General features: G+C 36.8%; 2 protein-coding genes across 3 annotated transcripts in view; one reads left to right on the forward strand and one right to left on the reverse strand.

Annotated features, from left to right (window-relative positions):
• The window catches only part of tgm1l1 (transglutaminase 1 like 1), a 28738-nt gene that overhangs the window by 1116 nt on the left and 10222 nt on the right, over positions 1-17400 (reverse strand). The window contains 10 exon segments of the mRNA XM_028472193.1: positions 374-510; positions 592-752; positions 2566-2850; positions 3664-3817; positions 5386-5578; positions 6513-6651; positions 7522-7699; positions 7858-7965; positions 10489-10607; positions 16006-16257. Of these exon segments, the coding sequence (XP_028327994.1) occupies positions 374-510; positions 592-752; positions 2566-2850; positions 3664-3817; positions 5386-5578; positions 6513-6651; positions 7522-7699; positions 7858-7965; positions 10489-10607; positions 16006-16257 (1726 nt within the window).
• Positions 12298-17400, forward strand: part of nop9 (NOP9 nucleolar protein) — a 36171-nt gene continuing 31068 nt past the window's right edge. The window contains exons 1-2 of one of the 2 annotated variants that reach the window (XM_028472200.1): positions 12298-12432; positions 15838-15907. The gene's annotated coding sequence lies outside the window, so the exon portion shown is untranslated. The remainder of the gene's footprint in view (positions 12433-15837; positions 15908-17400) is intronic. The other variant, XM_028472199.1, reaches the window with a different exon arrangement.

Consider the following 17400-nt stretch of genomic DNA (forward strand, 5'->3'; position numbering starts at 1 on the left):
ATCCGAGATCGAGTTTTCGAAGTAAAAAAAAAAAATTGTTTTATTTTTAATTGAATTTATTTGTGTTATTTAAAAAAAAAAAATGTTCAACATTTTTATACAAAAGCCTTTGTGGACAATATATTAAGTTCCAATTGTGCAAGACTTCATCTCTTCCTTTTTAAGTTTATACATGAGATGTTTTACTGTATACAAGGGAACCATGGGAAGATTTATTACTAAAAAATAAGCATGGGGGCTGAAAGTAACTGGTAACTTTTACTCTGAGTACTATTTAATTGAGTTTGTATTTTATGTATGACTTACTTTTACTTTTACATTTTCAATCAACTATCAGTACTTCTACTTGAGTAGAATATATCAGTACACTTACCCAACAACTACTTCATGGCCTTTCTGCAGACCCAGACCCTCCACTCTGAATACCACGTTCTTCAGTGTGCGTGGCAGTGGGTTAGTAAAGGTTATCTTGGCTCCCATCTCCTTACCGACCACAGCTTCTCCTAGTGGCTGCAGAGGAAACCAAAGACGGTTCAAAGTGTGTTGTTGATGAAAAGTACATTCATTTAAATGCATAAAATAAAACCCTACTGTGATGTTGAGGTCAGGCATGCGCAGCCTGAACGTCGTCTGGTTGGCCAACACTTGTTTGGTCTCGGTGACTCTTCCAGACAAAGTCAGCATCAAAGCAGCCTGATCTACCAGCTGATCCTGGTACTGTTGATAGGGCAGGAGCCACTTGATGGTTTTCACTGTGAGGTGAGAAATATACGTTTTCATATTTTGTTGTGAAGTGAAAAGTCTAGTTTGGACGAGTGGTGGTGGTAATGCATCAAAATGCTGGTGGATGCCAACCACCATTTAACACAAAATATAGAAGAAAAATTAGGACATTTCTCCAAAATGTCACATAACATGGCAAGCGAACAATATTAGGTAAAGTGAATCTCTCTTTATTTTGTTGTTACAGGCTTTTTGCACAATATTTTATTGTGTGCACAGAAGTGAATTGACACATTTCTTTTTTACCTTTGTTGTGTTAAGAAAGTGTCTGGAGGTATGTTAAATTTAGCAATAGCCCCTGGGACTATAGATTTCCCCGGAGCTTTTCTACATAAGCGCAATGTGCCTGTGTTACCGCCAGGATAGTCGAGTGGTCGAAGGCTCCGCACTCATGGCTCACGTGGGTTTCGAATCCAACAGTTGACTTTTCTTTTTTTTTTTTCCTTTTAACATATTTAACACGGCAAATTCCACCTTTAAAAATACATTTCGGACAAAAATAAACATTTCAAGGTTAGGAATAGAGTTACGGTTAGGGTTAGGGCTAAAATAAAAGGGTTAGCGGGGTAGCTAAAAATAAATGAGCTAAAATACAAATGACGGAACTTTAAGTCACATGGTGCACCTATCACTTGGCCAATGAAGAGCGCTGCGTATCCATAGAGTGTCAGTCTACGGATATGTTTAACGTACCCGTAGCCACGGCCTTTTGTTAAACAGCTAACCTAATTTCTTTGCAGTGTTAATTTTGCAGACTAAAAGTTTTCGTCGACACATTTTTTTAAAGTGACAGTAACTAAAATATGACCATTGAAGAAAACTATATCAAAAATGTATTTATATTTTCGTCGACTATTAATAATTTTTGCACACGGGACGAAATTCGATCAGAACTCGTGATCATGTGCTCCTACGTATTGATCACATCAAATCTTTGTGTGTATTTATAAACAATAATACCATCTCATATCAGGTTGATCAATGGTAATTTAATTTTTGAACAATGCAAAAACTTATGCTGTATATTTTAGTCGACTATATCTGAAACAGATTTAGTGGAATACAAGTTTAATATCATTTAAACTATCACTTAACTAAAACCAAACATTAACTGAAATTGTCCTGATGACTAAATCTAGACTAAAGCTAAGTTGCATTTTAGTCAAAAGACTATATGGCTGTGTTCGAAATGGCATACTACTGTAACATACTACTCATACTAAGTCTGACGTCAAAATGAGTATGTAGTGTGTTCCAATTCGATAATATGGAATGATTTGAGTACGAAATACCCGTATCTATACTATATCGGGACATTTTAAAAGTATGCACGGTGGGCACACCACTCATACTCAATAGCCCCATGATGCATTGCAAGCAGACCGTAAATTCGTCCTGGGACCGACTTCAAGCTAAAAGTCAAAACGTCCCCTTTTCAAAACAAAAGCATCTCTTCTTGTCTTTTATTAGTTTTAAAAATTTTAATAATAGGGCTCTTGTTTTGAAAGTAACCTTTTTTTGTCGTTATAGGCTCAAAATGCATCTTGGGAACTTGGTATACAGTCCATCCTAATCATACTAATAGTATGTAGTAGACAGTATATACTCCTTTAGTGTGTAGTGTGTAGTACGTTAGTATGCAATTTCGAACACAGCCTATGACTAAAACTAAATATAAATTGTCTGTCAAAATTAACCAATCCTGCTTCTTCTGCTATTTTGGTCGTCTATGATGCAATAACTCTAAGTCCAAATGTTTAAGGTGTGATGACAAAATCTAACCTTCGTTGGGTAAAAGCTCCACTGCTATCTGCTCCTTCTTGAGGGCCCCCTTCAACACTCCAGTGTAGTACATGACGGCCGCTTGGCTGTGCAGCGTTGTCTGCCTCGGCTCTGAGCTCATGTTGGTCACCACGATATTCAGCTGAGCGTCGGCCCCCATCCGAGGTCCCTCGCCCTCCATCAGCACCTCCACAGACACGTCCTCTGCCATTGGGACGGCGTAAACCTCTGGCTTGCTTCCATAGCGACTGGCAGTCTCCACAGCGATGCGTTCCTCTTCGGAACCTGGTGAGAAGAAGTTGTGTATGTGCATCATTCTGTGTGTGTGTGTGGTCCTACTGTGTAGACCAGGGCCACAAAAATGTGATTGTCTGATCTTAGGGCCACATTATCAACATTCATGCAATTCTGACCAATCTAAGCCTGAGAAAACAGGCTTTTGACTTGGTTTGTTCTCTTTTTTTCTGTCGTTTTGTTGTTTTCTGAGTTTTTAGAAATTCATTTTGTGTATTTATCTGTCATTTTAGGAATTTCTGCTGGCATTTTGTGTATTCTATGAATCATGATTTGTGTTTTTGTTATTTCTTTGGTTATGTTTGCATTTTGTTCATTGTCGTCAATCTGCAGTGCATTTTTGTAGTTTTCCTGTATTTCTGTCATTTTGGGGTATTTTTTTCAGTTATTTTGTGTAATTGTGTCAGCATTGTGTATGTCTTTGAAGTCATTTTGTAAATGTGTTGTTGTTTTGTGTGTTTAGGTGGTGGTTTTGTGTGTCTGATGTCCTTTTGTGTGTTTAATGAGTCTATTTGTAACTTTTTGTAAAAGTGTTTTTGTTGTTGCTTTGTGTATCTATTGTTATTTTGTGTATTATGTTGGGCTTCATTTTACTTCCAATTTCTTGAATTTACGATTTTTGGTGGACTAGTCTTGGGGGCCACACAGATTTAGACAGAGGGCCGCATGTGGCCCCCAGGCCTCCAGTTGTCCATGTCTGGTGTAAACAGTGACAATTTATTATTCGTAGTCATTACTTTCTAATAATATCGGTCTAAAGTTGGCATGCGTTTACTTCCTCAGCCAAACGTCTCCTCTGTGTACCTTCAGGATGTTTGTACAGATGTGTGATATCGGCCCTCTCATCAGAGCCCACGGCTTTGGTGCTAATTTGGTGACCCACGGCTTTCTTCTCCATGTGGAACTGGCTGAAGGTTCCATCTCGGTTCCTCTGCCAGTAAATCTTATCACTGTTGACCTGGAAAGGAAGAAAAACCATTTGAATTAGAAGAAATGGCTGTTGTTAATTTTTAATAGTAATAAACAGAATCCTTTGGTTCTTACTCTTAAAGGCTTTCATGTAGCTTATGCTAAGTTGCGAGCCACTTCTAGCTGTGGCTGTTACCATAGAGTTATTATCAGTGGGGAATAGGGTTTTCAATATTATTTTAAAGCAAAGACAGACAGATATATTATTATTATATTATCACAGAAATCAGAAGAACATGACTAAAGATCTTGGTTTGGAGAAACAATTGTGGGAGGGCTGTTGTAGTGCAAAATGTGTCAATTTAGTGACATTTAAATATGCCTAAGTGCAGGGGTTCTCAGCTGGTCTCACCCTGGGACCTACATTTTAACACGGTCGTTAAATCGTGACCCACTTTTTTTTTTTAGAATTCAACCAACCAAATGTATTTTTTTTTTTTAAATAGCTGTTGAAAACATGTATAATCTTTTTTTTAAACGGCATGCCTGTCAAAAGAAGTTTCTTTCAAAATAAAAGACAAGTCCAACATGAGAGACATTAAGTATTTATTTATTTTTAACCAGCTGTGTGTGACCTACCCAGTACAGGTCCGTGACCCACTTTTGGGTCCTGACCCACCAATTGAGAATTGCTGCCTTAGTGATTCTCAACTTACATCACCTGCCATATGCAAAAGAGCCAACTAAAGAGGAAAAAAATGACTTGTATACCAATAAATGAGAATATGCAGCAGTTTTTAGCTAAGATACTGTAATACAGAATATAAAATTACTACCTTGCTTATGAACTAAGATATAATAATGTGTTTATACAAGTTAAATCTAACAGTGGAAAATACAACACTGCCAATAGAACTAACAACAGCTGGATTAACCTTGATGTAGAGACAAAACAAGCTGCAAACTTGTGTGTCCAAAAGAGACATTCCCGAGTGGTGACACTATGGATGAAAAGGGAAAAAAACTTCCCAACACCTTCGAAAGAGGAACTATTCTTGAACTGGAGGAATGCTAACAACGTCTGGCAGGGAACAAGGCCAACACGAACAACGATAGAGAGGAGGAGGAATAAAAACAAGAAAACACTGACTACAGATGAGAATACACAAAAAAGGACTGTTCAGAACAACTCAAGAATGTTTGACCACAGAGACATGTAAAGCCATGTAAATTTGCGATGGTAAAACAGGGGACGGGACCCAGATCGTCTCCTTTTTCGGCATGTACAAAAAAAAAAAAGTGAACGTAACCATGTCGGAAATAAACTGAATAAATAAATAGATAAATAAATATACAGTAGCATTGTTTTGAAAGAAAAAGGGTTTTTAGGTTTTTTTTGCTTTTTGGCTGTGACCTGCTGAAAATTTTACCCTTGGGGTCAAACTGACCCCAGTTCCTTAAATTTGGAATTTGGAATGAGGGCGGGGATATCATACTGATGATTTTCGTAGTTCATTCCATTTTAGGCTCAACAACCTCGTTTTCTCTTTTGTAAATCCTCAATGTATATCTGTCCAGTTAATGTAGACATGAGGCTTCAATATTTCTTTCTCTCACCTCAGCAAAAACGAAGGGTGCGTCATGTTTGAGGTAGACGTGTCCACAGCGGATGGCATTGACAGAGGCAGGGCCACAGCAGAAAGTGCCCTGACTTGTCTCCTGAGGAGTGGCGTCCACAGCCTGCCAACCTCCGTGTCCAGGAGGCAGGTCAGGTCGGGCCATCCAGCAATCATTCCATACGTGGAAATTCCTGAAAAATGAAATAGATAAAAGCCAATGGGTTTCAACTTGAAGCACTGTATTGATCTCGATTATGTACAGACACTGAGTCTGAGACGTTGAGTTAATGTTTGAAGCCACTAGTGATTGATTGTAAACTGAGTGTGAATGAAAACTAGCAGACACAAACCAATGCCTAATTTGTGAACCCGTTATCGTCTAGCATATCGTAAATTCCATCCATTATCCCACCTCAACTCATTTAACATCATGTCAAACATTTTTGTCTCGAACTTCTTATTGGATTTATCTTTCAAGAGTATTTTCTGATATGTTTATACATGTTCAAAACGGGTCTGTCATTGTAGTCATAGTTTTAGTCAACCAGTATTTGTTTTGTTTTTATTCAGCCTAGTTAGTCAGGTAAAATTATATAGACTATCATGGCCGGTACTGATCAGCAAAATGACACATGAATAAATACCAGAGCAAATCCAATCTTCATCTCAAACTCATGACACAAGAATGACTCCCAACAATGAACTTATAAATATACAACGTAAATCCTGAGCTTTGAAGGCGCATTGTGCTGCATCACAGATCTGAATGTCCCCATGTGATTGTCAAAGTAGCATGGATAAACTTTAATTCAACCATAAAATAGGCCTACTTAATAGATTAAGAGGAAAAGTCTGTGAACAAGCCAATAAGATGAAAAGAAGGCCCCCTTAGTGTCTCAAGGCAATCTAAGGACACCGTACTCCCAGATAACAGAGCGATACCACATTAGTCTCTGCAGTTCGCCAATAACTGGAAGCATGTGGTGTCTCGCAGGGGTTTAAAGTTAGAGTAGAAATGCTTTTGGAGTACTTCTAAATATATCCAACATTCCGCTGGTATTGATTTAGCAGGAGCAAAATTTTAGAGCAGGGGGGCTCTCGCAATGCAAAGCCTTTGCGTCTTACCACACAGAGTCACTATTGAGGTAGTCGATTGGGTCCAGATCTTCATCAAAATACACATCCGTGGTGAGGGATACGTCGGTGTCGTGAGCTGACTGAAAGTTGGTCACACTGCGTGCGGGTATTCCAAGACATCTCAGCACTGAAAACCATAAGAAAGACAAAACAAGATGAAATAAGGCTGATTGTTCTAGCAAGTTATTTTTGTCTTCTTTCGTCAGGAGATCAAAGTAAATTCCTAAAAAATATTTGTCTGAATAAATGATATTTGAAAAAGAAGACAAAAATAACTTTTTACTCGTAAGTCAAGGAAACATCAAAGCGATCAGCAGACGTCTCTGAAGAAGACTGGCAGCTGACAGTCGAAACATGTCAGGAGATCAAATTAAATGTTCTTAAAATTGTTTGTCTGAATACATTAAACCTTAATACATTATTTGAAAATTAAGACATAAAGAACTTGTTAGAAATATTACTCGGAAGTCAAAGAAACATCAAAGCGATCGACAGATGCCTCTGAAGAAGACTGGCTGTTGGCAGTCAAACCATGGCAGGAAATCAAAATGTTAAAACTTAACATATTAATTGACGTAATAATAAGTTTACAGGGCCGTCTAGTGAAAAAAATGACTCTACAAATGCTGATTAAACTTCTTCAGAGACAGCTTTTACGGAGTTGCATCAAATACTAAAATCTTTCTGAATGAAAGTGACACCGTGTAGTGGCTCAATCTGTGACAGAATTAGGTGGTATGACAGGAATTGCAATGCAAAGTATTTAGGGTGTGTAAAAGTTATAGTTGGCTATCGAGTGGAGCGCTATGAGCAGCTAGGGTCAACTTGCTAGCATGTGAGATTCCTCAGGCAAATGCACAATGAATTAAGTGCTTTGGTACTCCTCACTTCATGGGAGTAATAGCTAGAGTCAATAAGGGATAATGAAAGGATAATGATGGATGGAAGGCATAGAAATTTCACACACCCATAGCAACTTCCTAAACTGGCAGCTGACCTGTGGTGGTGATCCCAGAAAAGACCCAGCACTGGCCATATGACACAGGTGTGCCATTGGTGGAGTGGTATTTCCTCAAGATCTCTACGCTGCTGCTCCACGCTGAAGGAGACACTCCATCCGTGTAATCCCCAGACCAGTTCCCAACCAGAACCCCAAAGTCATCTTGAGCATTAATCTGAAAAAAGGAAAGAATTAAGGTATTTTCTGATGTTTGTTTAGCTTTTGATTTGGTTCTTGAAAACCAGTAGAAGAAACGTTACCGAGTGTTTTGTTGTCATTGAAAGTTACTGTAAACCTTTTTTCTTTTCTTTAAAATTGCAGAGTAAAGCTCACCATTGCAGATATGACCCTGACTACATTCACAGGATCCCCTCGACCAGAAGGTGGCATGTCACTTTTTTCCAAGATAAACAGGCAAGCGTCCAGCATTCCTTCATGAAACTGGAGTGAAAATTGACAAAAAGTGCACATTGTTAATGTTTAATGAACAGATTGTAAAATTGAAGATAATGTCTTACAATATACAGTGACAAAAAATTGATTTTTCACAACAAACATAAGGTAACAAAGAATGTGAATATAGAGCCCGTCTGATTAATTTGTGCAGGCCAATTTTAGTTAATCATAATTAATCACCGATTAATCACGTCGGTCAATATTTGTATATCATCCACTTTTGAATTGGCAGTTACGATTACTAAATGACAACACTGGGAGAAGTACACTAGGTCATTGTTTACAGTTACTTTTGGCCTTTTTTTTTTTTTTTTTTTAAACCATGTTAACTATTTGCAATTGATCAAATTTGTTTAGAATTTTATTTTTCTTACATTGTTTTCCGGAAATACAGTTTGCAACTTGCCTTTTTCTTTTCTTTCTCAGTGGCTAGGTCCTTATATTGACAGTGTTACTAATTAAAGTTCCTTAATTTATTTTAGTTATGTTTTGCTTATTTGTCCTCTATCACATTTTGGATATTATAAGAATTTGTGTTTATATGCAGTATACAGTATATCCTGTGTAAATCTATGTTCTTATTTCATATATTAGCCGATATTTGGGTTATCTGCAAATACATTGGATATCGCCTTTTTTTTTTAAAAAAAAAAAAAAAAACAACAACATCGGTATCTGCCTAAAAATCCTATATTGGTCGACCTCCAGTGAAAAAGTCTAACGATGATTTTCACGTGTCAATTTAGAGAATGGAAACAATAACTGAGAGAACCAACCCCTACTTTCTAATTCTGTCAACAGTCACCAATAATGTAACACACAGCACTGGTTTGCTTGTGTAGCTAAATTATATAAAATATGTTATGTGCTACCCTGGCAGTGTTATTTTTTCCCACCAAAAGCTAATAAAAAAAAACATCCAGATATCCAATGCCTATTCCTACACAGCTTAAGTACGGTAGTTCTCAGTGTATACCCATGATAATCCTATGGGACCGTATTATATTATGTCGACAACCTCCTCTATGAGAATATTATAGGAGAGAGTATAGTTAACCAAGAGTAATAGTGTTTTTTTTTTCAACGAAAAAAAAATTGAGTTGGTGACTGTGTTTTTTAAAAGCTATTAAAATTGTTATAACAGAGGAGGTTATCAGATGATTACAAATGGAAAACATTTATCTTCGAGCTCATAATGTGAAAGCCTCGAGTATTAATTTGGTGTTGCTTGTGCAGCAGAACAATCTGTTCGATTTCGGTCAAATCTTCTCTTTTTTTTTTTTTTATGTATTTATAGTTTTGCAACTGAGGAAGTTACAAACACAATCAGGAAGGTGCAACAACAGGAAAGAGACGGATACTGTGTAGCATATCCTTTAGTCGTAACCATTCAGTGCCCAGCTGTGCCCATGTTATAGGCATTTATAGCCATAATAACCGTAATGATGTCATTTCCTGATTATGTGGATATAAATTCTATTAAGACGGGATAGTTTGACTGTCATTGAAGCCGAAGATTTATCATCATTGCACACAGAATGCTATCAAATGTATTTGGGCATCACTCACTTTGATGAGCAGCAAATAAGTTAAAGAGAACATGTAAAAGCAGCAAGTTAAAGCAATGATTAAAAATGAAGTGAAATAAAAAATAACATAGCTTTTTAATATTTTAATAAATGCTGCAGGAGAAAGTTAAAAAGACAGAAGATACATAAATATGTGTCCAAATTACCAAATAAATCAGTTGTAGATATCTCAGCCCTTCTAAATACACAAATTCAATGAAACTCCACAATATTTGGAGGATCACCGTTTTCCGATGCTTTTATCACATGACTGCAGTCATTTTAAATTTCAAATTGTTTAAATCTGTGATTCTCAACTGGTGGGTCGGGACCCAAAGTGGGTCGCAGACCTGTACTGAGTGGGTTGCAAGAAAGCTGGTCAAAAATAATAAATACTTAATGTCTCTCATGTTGGACTCTTATTTTGAAAGAAACTTTTTTTTTTTCTGACCGGAATGCTGTGAAATGCATGTTGCACAGGAAAATATATAGATTCATGTTTTTAAAAAAGATTATGTAAGTGTGTTTTCAAACTAATTTTGATTGGTTGATTCTAACAGAATGTGGGTCGCGATTTAATGATTGTGGCAAAATGTGGGGCCCCAGTTTGAGACCAGTTGAGAACCAATGGCTTAAAGAACTCAATTTTCCTGAATTATTTCACATGATTCCTCAATTAAATAAAATCGGTCACAAAATCAATGAAATTTAAAAGAGAAAATCTTGCAGAGACTGATATCTGTCACTGATTTCCTGGACATTTTCCTGCGCCTTACATATATATCTATACGGCGTGAAAGAATGGGAAAGTGCAAACTTGGGGTCATTAATGTTGAAATTGCTTGTTTTCCCACATGAAATCTACTTTTGTTTTTGGCCCCTGAACTAAAATGACTTTGACACCAATGATTTGTGCCTTTCAGTCACATTTATGTCATACCTGTCCAAAGTTCCATGTTCGAGCACCAATTTGTTTCTCCGTGCCGTAGTAAAGTCTCCCAGTGTCATTCAGAACGTACTCCTTCCTCTGCTCCTCATCATCCAGGAACACTGGATCATCTGGTAACACATGATATACGGCATGTCAGCCCGCATGCTTCGCTAATTCCATTTAACCCTTGGTTTTGGTTTGTAAAACAGTGAAACTCTTTCTTTAAGTGAGAGCATTTCTTATAATATTCAAATTCATTGAAATTTAATTGAATTTGAGTTTATTTTGGCAGTCTTCAGATAAAAAAAGAAAAAACAGGACCAGGACTCAACTGACTAATCAGCCGAAAGGGTGTAGGTTGAAGCAAAAGCTTATATGCACACCTACCCTATCATAAAAAACCAAACAAGGCTCTCTGGGCCAGGGGTTCTCAACAGGTCTCACCCTGGGACCCACATTTTGCCACGGTCATTAAATCCTGACCAACTTTTTTTTTTAGAATTTCAACCAACCCAAACTTAGTATTTCAAAAAATAGCTGTTGCAAAAAACACACATATATAATCTCTTTTAAAGCATAAATCTATACATTTTTCCTGTACAACATCCACTTCACAGCATGCCTTTCAAAAGAAAAGTTTCTTTCAAAATAAAAGAAAAAAGTCCAACATGAGAGGCATTAAGTATATATTTCTTTTGGACCAGCTGTCCGCAACCCCTTTTTGGGCCTCGACCCACCAGTTGAGCTCTCGATAACATCACAAAAAAAAAAAAAAGAAGGAAACTCGTGTCACTATTTTTACAATACACATTCAATATATATTCGACACAAAGTTTTATATATACAGTTTATACATGCACATATATGTACACACATATACACACATACAGTACATACATATACATACATACACACGCATGTACATAATATAAATAATATACTATTTAACATTTACAGCACAATCACAATCATCAATTCAATTTAAATACAAAATATAGTGTGCTAATATTTAAATTAATAACATTCTCTCTCACATATATAGCTTTTTATCATGTTTATTAAGTATAAATATATTTTATACCAATATATACAAATTGTATATTATTGCTGTCCGAGGTAAATTGTGCTCTTCTTTCTTATACTTACTAATGATATATGATTTTAAAAAGCTTTTTAAACTGCTTTGTTTCACTTCTTTGTTTTATTTCATCCATTAGTCAGTTTCCTAATTGTAATCTGATTACATTCTGTGATTCGGTTTCCTCCCTACTGCTCAGGAATGTGATATCTCTTCTTTTTTTTTTTTACATTTTGTGAACAAGTATGCTTAAAGAAAGGAAATAGTTAAAAAAAAAAAACCCACAATGGCTCAATGGACTTGTGGGGCCCACATGCATTTGCAGGAAACATTCTGCCCTTAGTGACATCAGCACGCCGGATTTGGGCGTGCACCCCTCTTGCACAAGCCTCAGATCAGTTGTATGTGGGGTTGTTGTTTTTTTTAATCTGTAACTGTCCTGATAAGTCATGGGTGGAGGATGAGAAATTGATAAACATGAAGAAATAGAAAGCACATGACATGGAAAATACGGTACAAGGGAAAAGGGTTTTACACTTAAAAGAAAGGGGGGTGAGAGAAGGGAAGTTCTGGTTGGTTAGAGAAAGGGGGGGAGGGATAGTGAAAAAAAAACTCCCTGTGTTCTTTAGGAGAAAGCCAAGGATTGAAACCAGGGGCATCTGGCAACAGTGATAATTGTGTTTCTCACAGAAAGCTGTTGAAATGTGCAAAAAAAAAAAAAAATACACAGGAGGAGAGCAATGTGTCAATGGAGTGAGGGTCGGGTCAGCAGACAGAAAGAAAGGAGTAAGGAAAGGAGTAAAGCTGGGAGGGTGAGGAAAGGACCAGCAGGAACTCCACAAGAAGCCAGTAAACGGGGAGTGAGACAAGGACAGGTTGTTACCAGCTGCTAAGATTCCTCTTTAAAGCATTTTTATTTCATACAGTCACTGTGGGATTTAGGAGTTTTAGGAGCATGAGGGAAAAGACTGGGTTTGGATGGAAAAAAGATTGAAAGCGAAGTCGAGGATTAGGCAAAGGGCCAAAATCAGCAAGAACGTTAAATGAATGACAGGCAGTTCATTTTCATTTTAATTATCAAAGCCAGACCCTTTTCTCCATCATTACAGACACTTTCTTTGGTCACACATCTCACAGTCTAGCAAATTATCAATAGGGCTTATATCTTTAAATGGTCTTGCTAAAAAGAGATAAGCAAACATGTTTGCTTATTTTGCTCAACAGAATCTCATTCAGCATTAGATCTTTAATGATGCTGCTACATATCCTTTTGAACCGCGTTAAATATTAATGTTTCCTATCACTGTATTGCACATGTATTGTTTACATATTTATTATCCTGTTACTTAGACTGCATTCCTATTTATACAATGTTTTATTGAGGAATTAGATTTTATTGTACTTATAACTTCATCATACTATTATGAGTGTTTTTATTCTGTCTATCAATTGTTACTATGAATTGTCCTGTTTTTTTTTATTTTACCTTGTATCTCTACCTTGTATTTTCTTGTTTACCTGCCCAGGGATGTAAATTAGCTGTTTGCTAACTCTAGTGCAACTGACAATTCCAAAATGTCCCTGTTAAATAAACAAATAAATGAAAATGAAAATGTGTAAGTAATTCCAACAAGTTCATTTTGTCTTCTTTTTTTGAAATAATATGTTAAGTTTTAACTTATTCAGACAAAAAATTTTCAGGAAATTTCTTTGAATTTACTTCAATCTAATGACATGTTTTGACTGCCAACTGTCAGTCTTCCTCAGATGCATCTGCTGATTGTTTTTGATGTGTCACTACGAGTTATTTCATAAGAAAAACATCAAGCATCTTCTGATTGCTTTGATGTCACACTACAAGTTATTTATTAAGAAAAGCATCAAAGAATCTACTGATTGCTTTGATGTGTCTCTATGAGTTTTTTTATAAGAAAAGCATCAAAGTGTCTTCTGATTGCTTTGATATCACTGGCAAGTTATTTCTTAACAAAATCATCAAATAATCTACTGATTGCTTTGATGTGTCTATGAGTTTTCTTCATAAGGAAAGCATCTGCTGATTGCTTTGATGTGGATCTATGAGTTTTTTCATAAGTAAGCATCAAGCATCTACTGATTGCTTTGGTTGGCCACGCCCCCTGTTGCTTGATGGTCTCTGGAGAAGAGAGTTTCAGGTGTGGGAGAATAAAAATGTTCCCTCATCCTCATGAGGGAACAACAATAAATAACACCTTAACATATTTGAGCATGTGTAAGTTTCAACCATAGTCAACCATGTGCTAATCACCCTCAGTTTCTGCAGCTCTCCTCAGGCTTTAACAGTGCATGTTTACCTCATTTTTCCCCCCTTCATTGTGTGTTTTAAAGCCAGCGTTTTTTATTGTCTTTGTCTTTTTTCTCCCTCGCCAAAGTTGGCAATCTGCTTAACATTTAGGGAACAAAAACTAGAACAGGCCTCACAAAGAAAACCTTATTGTGAATTATTACCGTGCCCATTCAAAGCTAAACCCATTTACAAAACACTCATTACTTCTTTGTGTAGATTACAAATGCTCTACGATTCATTTCCTCGATGAAACCAATGAGGATAACAGAACATAATTTTTTCACTTCAGCTTGATTTGACATGTATCTGATAATGGTTGTACTCTCCTTTAGAGTGCTCTGCTCTTATAAATATTGAAAAGAGGGTCTTTTGTGTTGGAGCAAAGGTTAAATTGGAAAAAGTTTGGCCCTTGAAAACAGCCTGGAATGGTTTAATCTTATGTACTCGAGTAACCCCTCACATTAGGCCTATGATAAATAAGGCTACATCGTATTGAAATGACCTTGAGTAAAAGAGGAGTAATTGGGCAAAGTAGACATGGTTTAATTCTTTGACCTGCCTTCCCTTTATGTGCAAGACATATTTAAAGTGTAAGACAGAAAGCATAATTTAATATCAGGGATATCAACTATAGTTAAGCTTAGTGCTTGGAGTACGGTTATTATTGCAGTCAAACATCGTGCAATCTTGCAGCTGATGTGATGCGTATAGAGATTAAAGCTATTACATATATCATATATAACACATAACTATCTTCGGTTGGGCTCTTGCACAACATTGCAGTACAATATACAATATACTGTACATCAATTAATAAAACCGTACTATGCATTTAAATCATCCAATATTGCATTTATCTCATATGATAATGTCAATATTGTGTTTCGTCTCTTCATTTCACATGAAGTTGCTACCAGAAGCACACGTGTTTGAAAAACATTGCAGAAGTTTGCACTCGATATTTTTCCAAGAAAGGTGTACAAACAGTTAGAGTTGCTGCATTTGGTACAATCGTAGCATTTCAATTAGCGTCTTTGGTTGCGCATATATTATCATCCCTTCGTGGTCTCAGCTTGTCGAGAAAAGCTGTGCCGCCATAACAAAGATTTATATTGACAACTGAGTGCATAAACATGTCTGAGGAGAACGAGCAGAAGGCCTGGCTCGTCTTACAAACAGTTTGGATCCAAAATGCTGAGTGCGGTGCTGGAGTGGCCAGAAAGTAAAGCCAATTGAGTTATGTAACTGCTGCAGTTAGAGAGCGTCACGCTGAGGGTTGTTGATGGACAGCGACACATTTGTGTATTATGATAGCCTTCCTTACACTCATCTGAAACAATATGATGGTAATTTCCTTAGAGATTAGGTAGACAATGGATTTTATATTTCTTGTTTTCTATCTATCTATCTTCATGTCACTTATTATCAGAGGTGGAGCAGCAATTTTAAAACTGAGGGTGTTCTAAGGATAGGGCAACCGTCGACTCCCAATTTAATTTTTTAAATTAATTGACTAAACCTTGATAAAGCTGTTATTAAGTAATTTGAAACTTCCTTTAGCCTATTTTGCCCCTTTTCTTTTCTTTTTATCCAATTTTTGTCGATTCTTTCGCCATTTTTTTTTTTTGGCCACTTTTTTATCCAAATAAGCAACCTTTTGCCCAATAAATAGCACTTGTTTCCTTTTCCCTACATATTACCCCCTCTTTTTGTTCCACATCTTTGCAATTTTTTTACTATTGTTTGTCACATTTTGCTCATTTAAGCATTACATATCACCTGTTTCCCTCATTTCTGTCAAGTGTATTTGTTTTTGGCCCATTTTAGTCACTTTTGCTATTTTCTTGCCATGTTTTTGCCACTTTTGGACCAAGTTTTTGACACCTGTTACTAACTTTTTGTCACTTTACTTACACACCACTCATCGCTGTTAACTCTTTGTTTACCTTCTCAGAACGGCGGCTTTGCACATGGCTGGCTGTGATTGGAAAGTGCGGGTGTCACCTCCCCCGCATCCCCCACGGGTGAGACACGCCTGCTTATTATTACTCATCTATTCCCTATATCGCTGTCTTTAAATACTTTAAAATTCTCTCCCCCACCCCTACTGCGGTTAGCGTACCTTCACACCAAGGGTTGAAGAGCAGAGTGATGTTCTTTGCAGAGTTGTACGTTGTTGACCCCTCGCCCTTCAAAGGGTTGGTTACCACGGAGAGGCCATACAGGCCAATCACAGCCTTGGGTGGAGAGTTGACAGAGAGCTTGATCTTGTTGCCGTTCTGCTCAATAATCTTTGCCTCCCAGTGTCCATCCTTTGGCTGCTGGACCAGTGGGATGATTACATGGGTGCTTTTGGACACCATAGGCAGTGGCCCTAGAAACCAGATAAATGAAAACACTTAGAACAGGTGTGTCAAACACATTTTAGTTCAGGAGCCAAATAAGCAGTTTATCTTAAGTGGACCACAGATTTTAGGCTGGAAAATGAGTAATTTAATCTTTTTTGTGCTCTAATTTGCAATAAGTGACAGATATCAGTCATTTTAAATTTATTTGATTTTGTGACCCATTTTTATATAAATTCCTTAGAGATTAGGTAGACAATGGATTTTGTATTGTTGTTTTCTATCTATATCTAAAAACTTAATGAAGCTGTTTAAGTCATTTTGCAAGATTTTTGCTTCCTTTTCTCAATAAATATCCTTTTTTTCCTCATTTTTGTCTATTTTTGCAAGTTCTTTTTGACACTTTTATTCAATTCAATTCTTTAACCATTTTTTTTGTTGTTGCCACTTTTCATCCAAATAAGCTACATTTTGCCAATAAATAACACTTGTTTCCTTTTTCCCTACATATTGCCTCTTTTTGTCCACATCTTTGCCCTTTTTTACTATTGTTTGTCACTTTTGGCTGTAAAATTAGTAATTTGATCATTTTTGTGTGCTCTAGTTTGACCTTCCACATATAAATAAATGATAAATAGCCAAGCCGCTGATGATATCAAAGCATAAGTGACAGATATCAAACTTTAAATTTATTTGATTTTGTGACCCGTTTTTATGTAATTAGGGAACATTTTGTGGAATAATTTGAGGAAAATTGAAGGATTTTGCCTCATGTAATATAGGCATGGGGAAAATGTGAGCCCTGTGATATTGTGGAGTTTCATTGAATTTGTGTATTCATTTGGCGATATCTGCCACTGAATTAGTTGGTAATTGACCACAATGATTCATGGATTCTCTGACTTTTTTGCTTGCTGCCGTGGGCCGAATTGGATGCTCTAAAGGGCCGGATTTGGCCCTCGGGCCTTGAGTTTGACACGTGTGACTTAGAAATAAACTATATTTATACACTTTGCCTTCTTGCTGCTACTGTCAGAGATTACTACAGATTCAATATCACCACTTTGGTTTTCTTCTTCCCTTCTGTGGTTTCCTGGAAATATTAGTAATGGCTCTGAGTGGGAAGTGAATCTACTGAGGAAGATTTTATGGTGCAAACAATTATGACGAAT

The sequence above is a fragment of the Gouania willdenowi genome, chromosome 17, assembly GCF_900634775.1.
Source record: "Gouania willdenowi chromosome 17, fGouWil2.1, whole genome shotgun sequence".
Taxonomy (NCBI): domain Eukaryota; kingdom Metazoa; phylum Chordata; class Actinopteri; order Blenniiformes; family Gobiesocidae; genus Gouania; species Gouania willdenowi.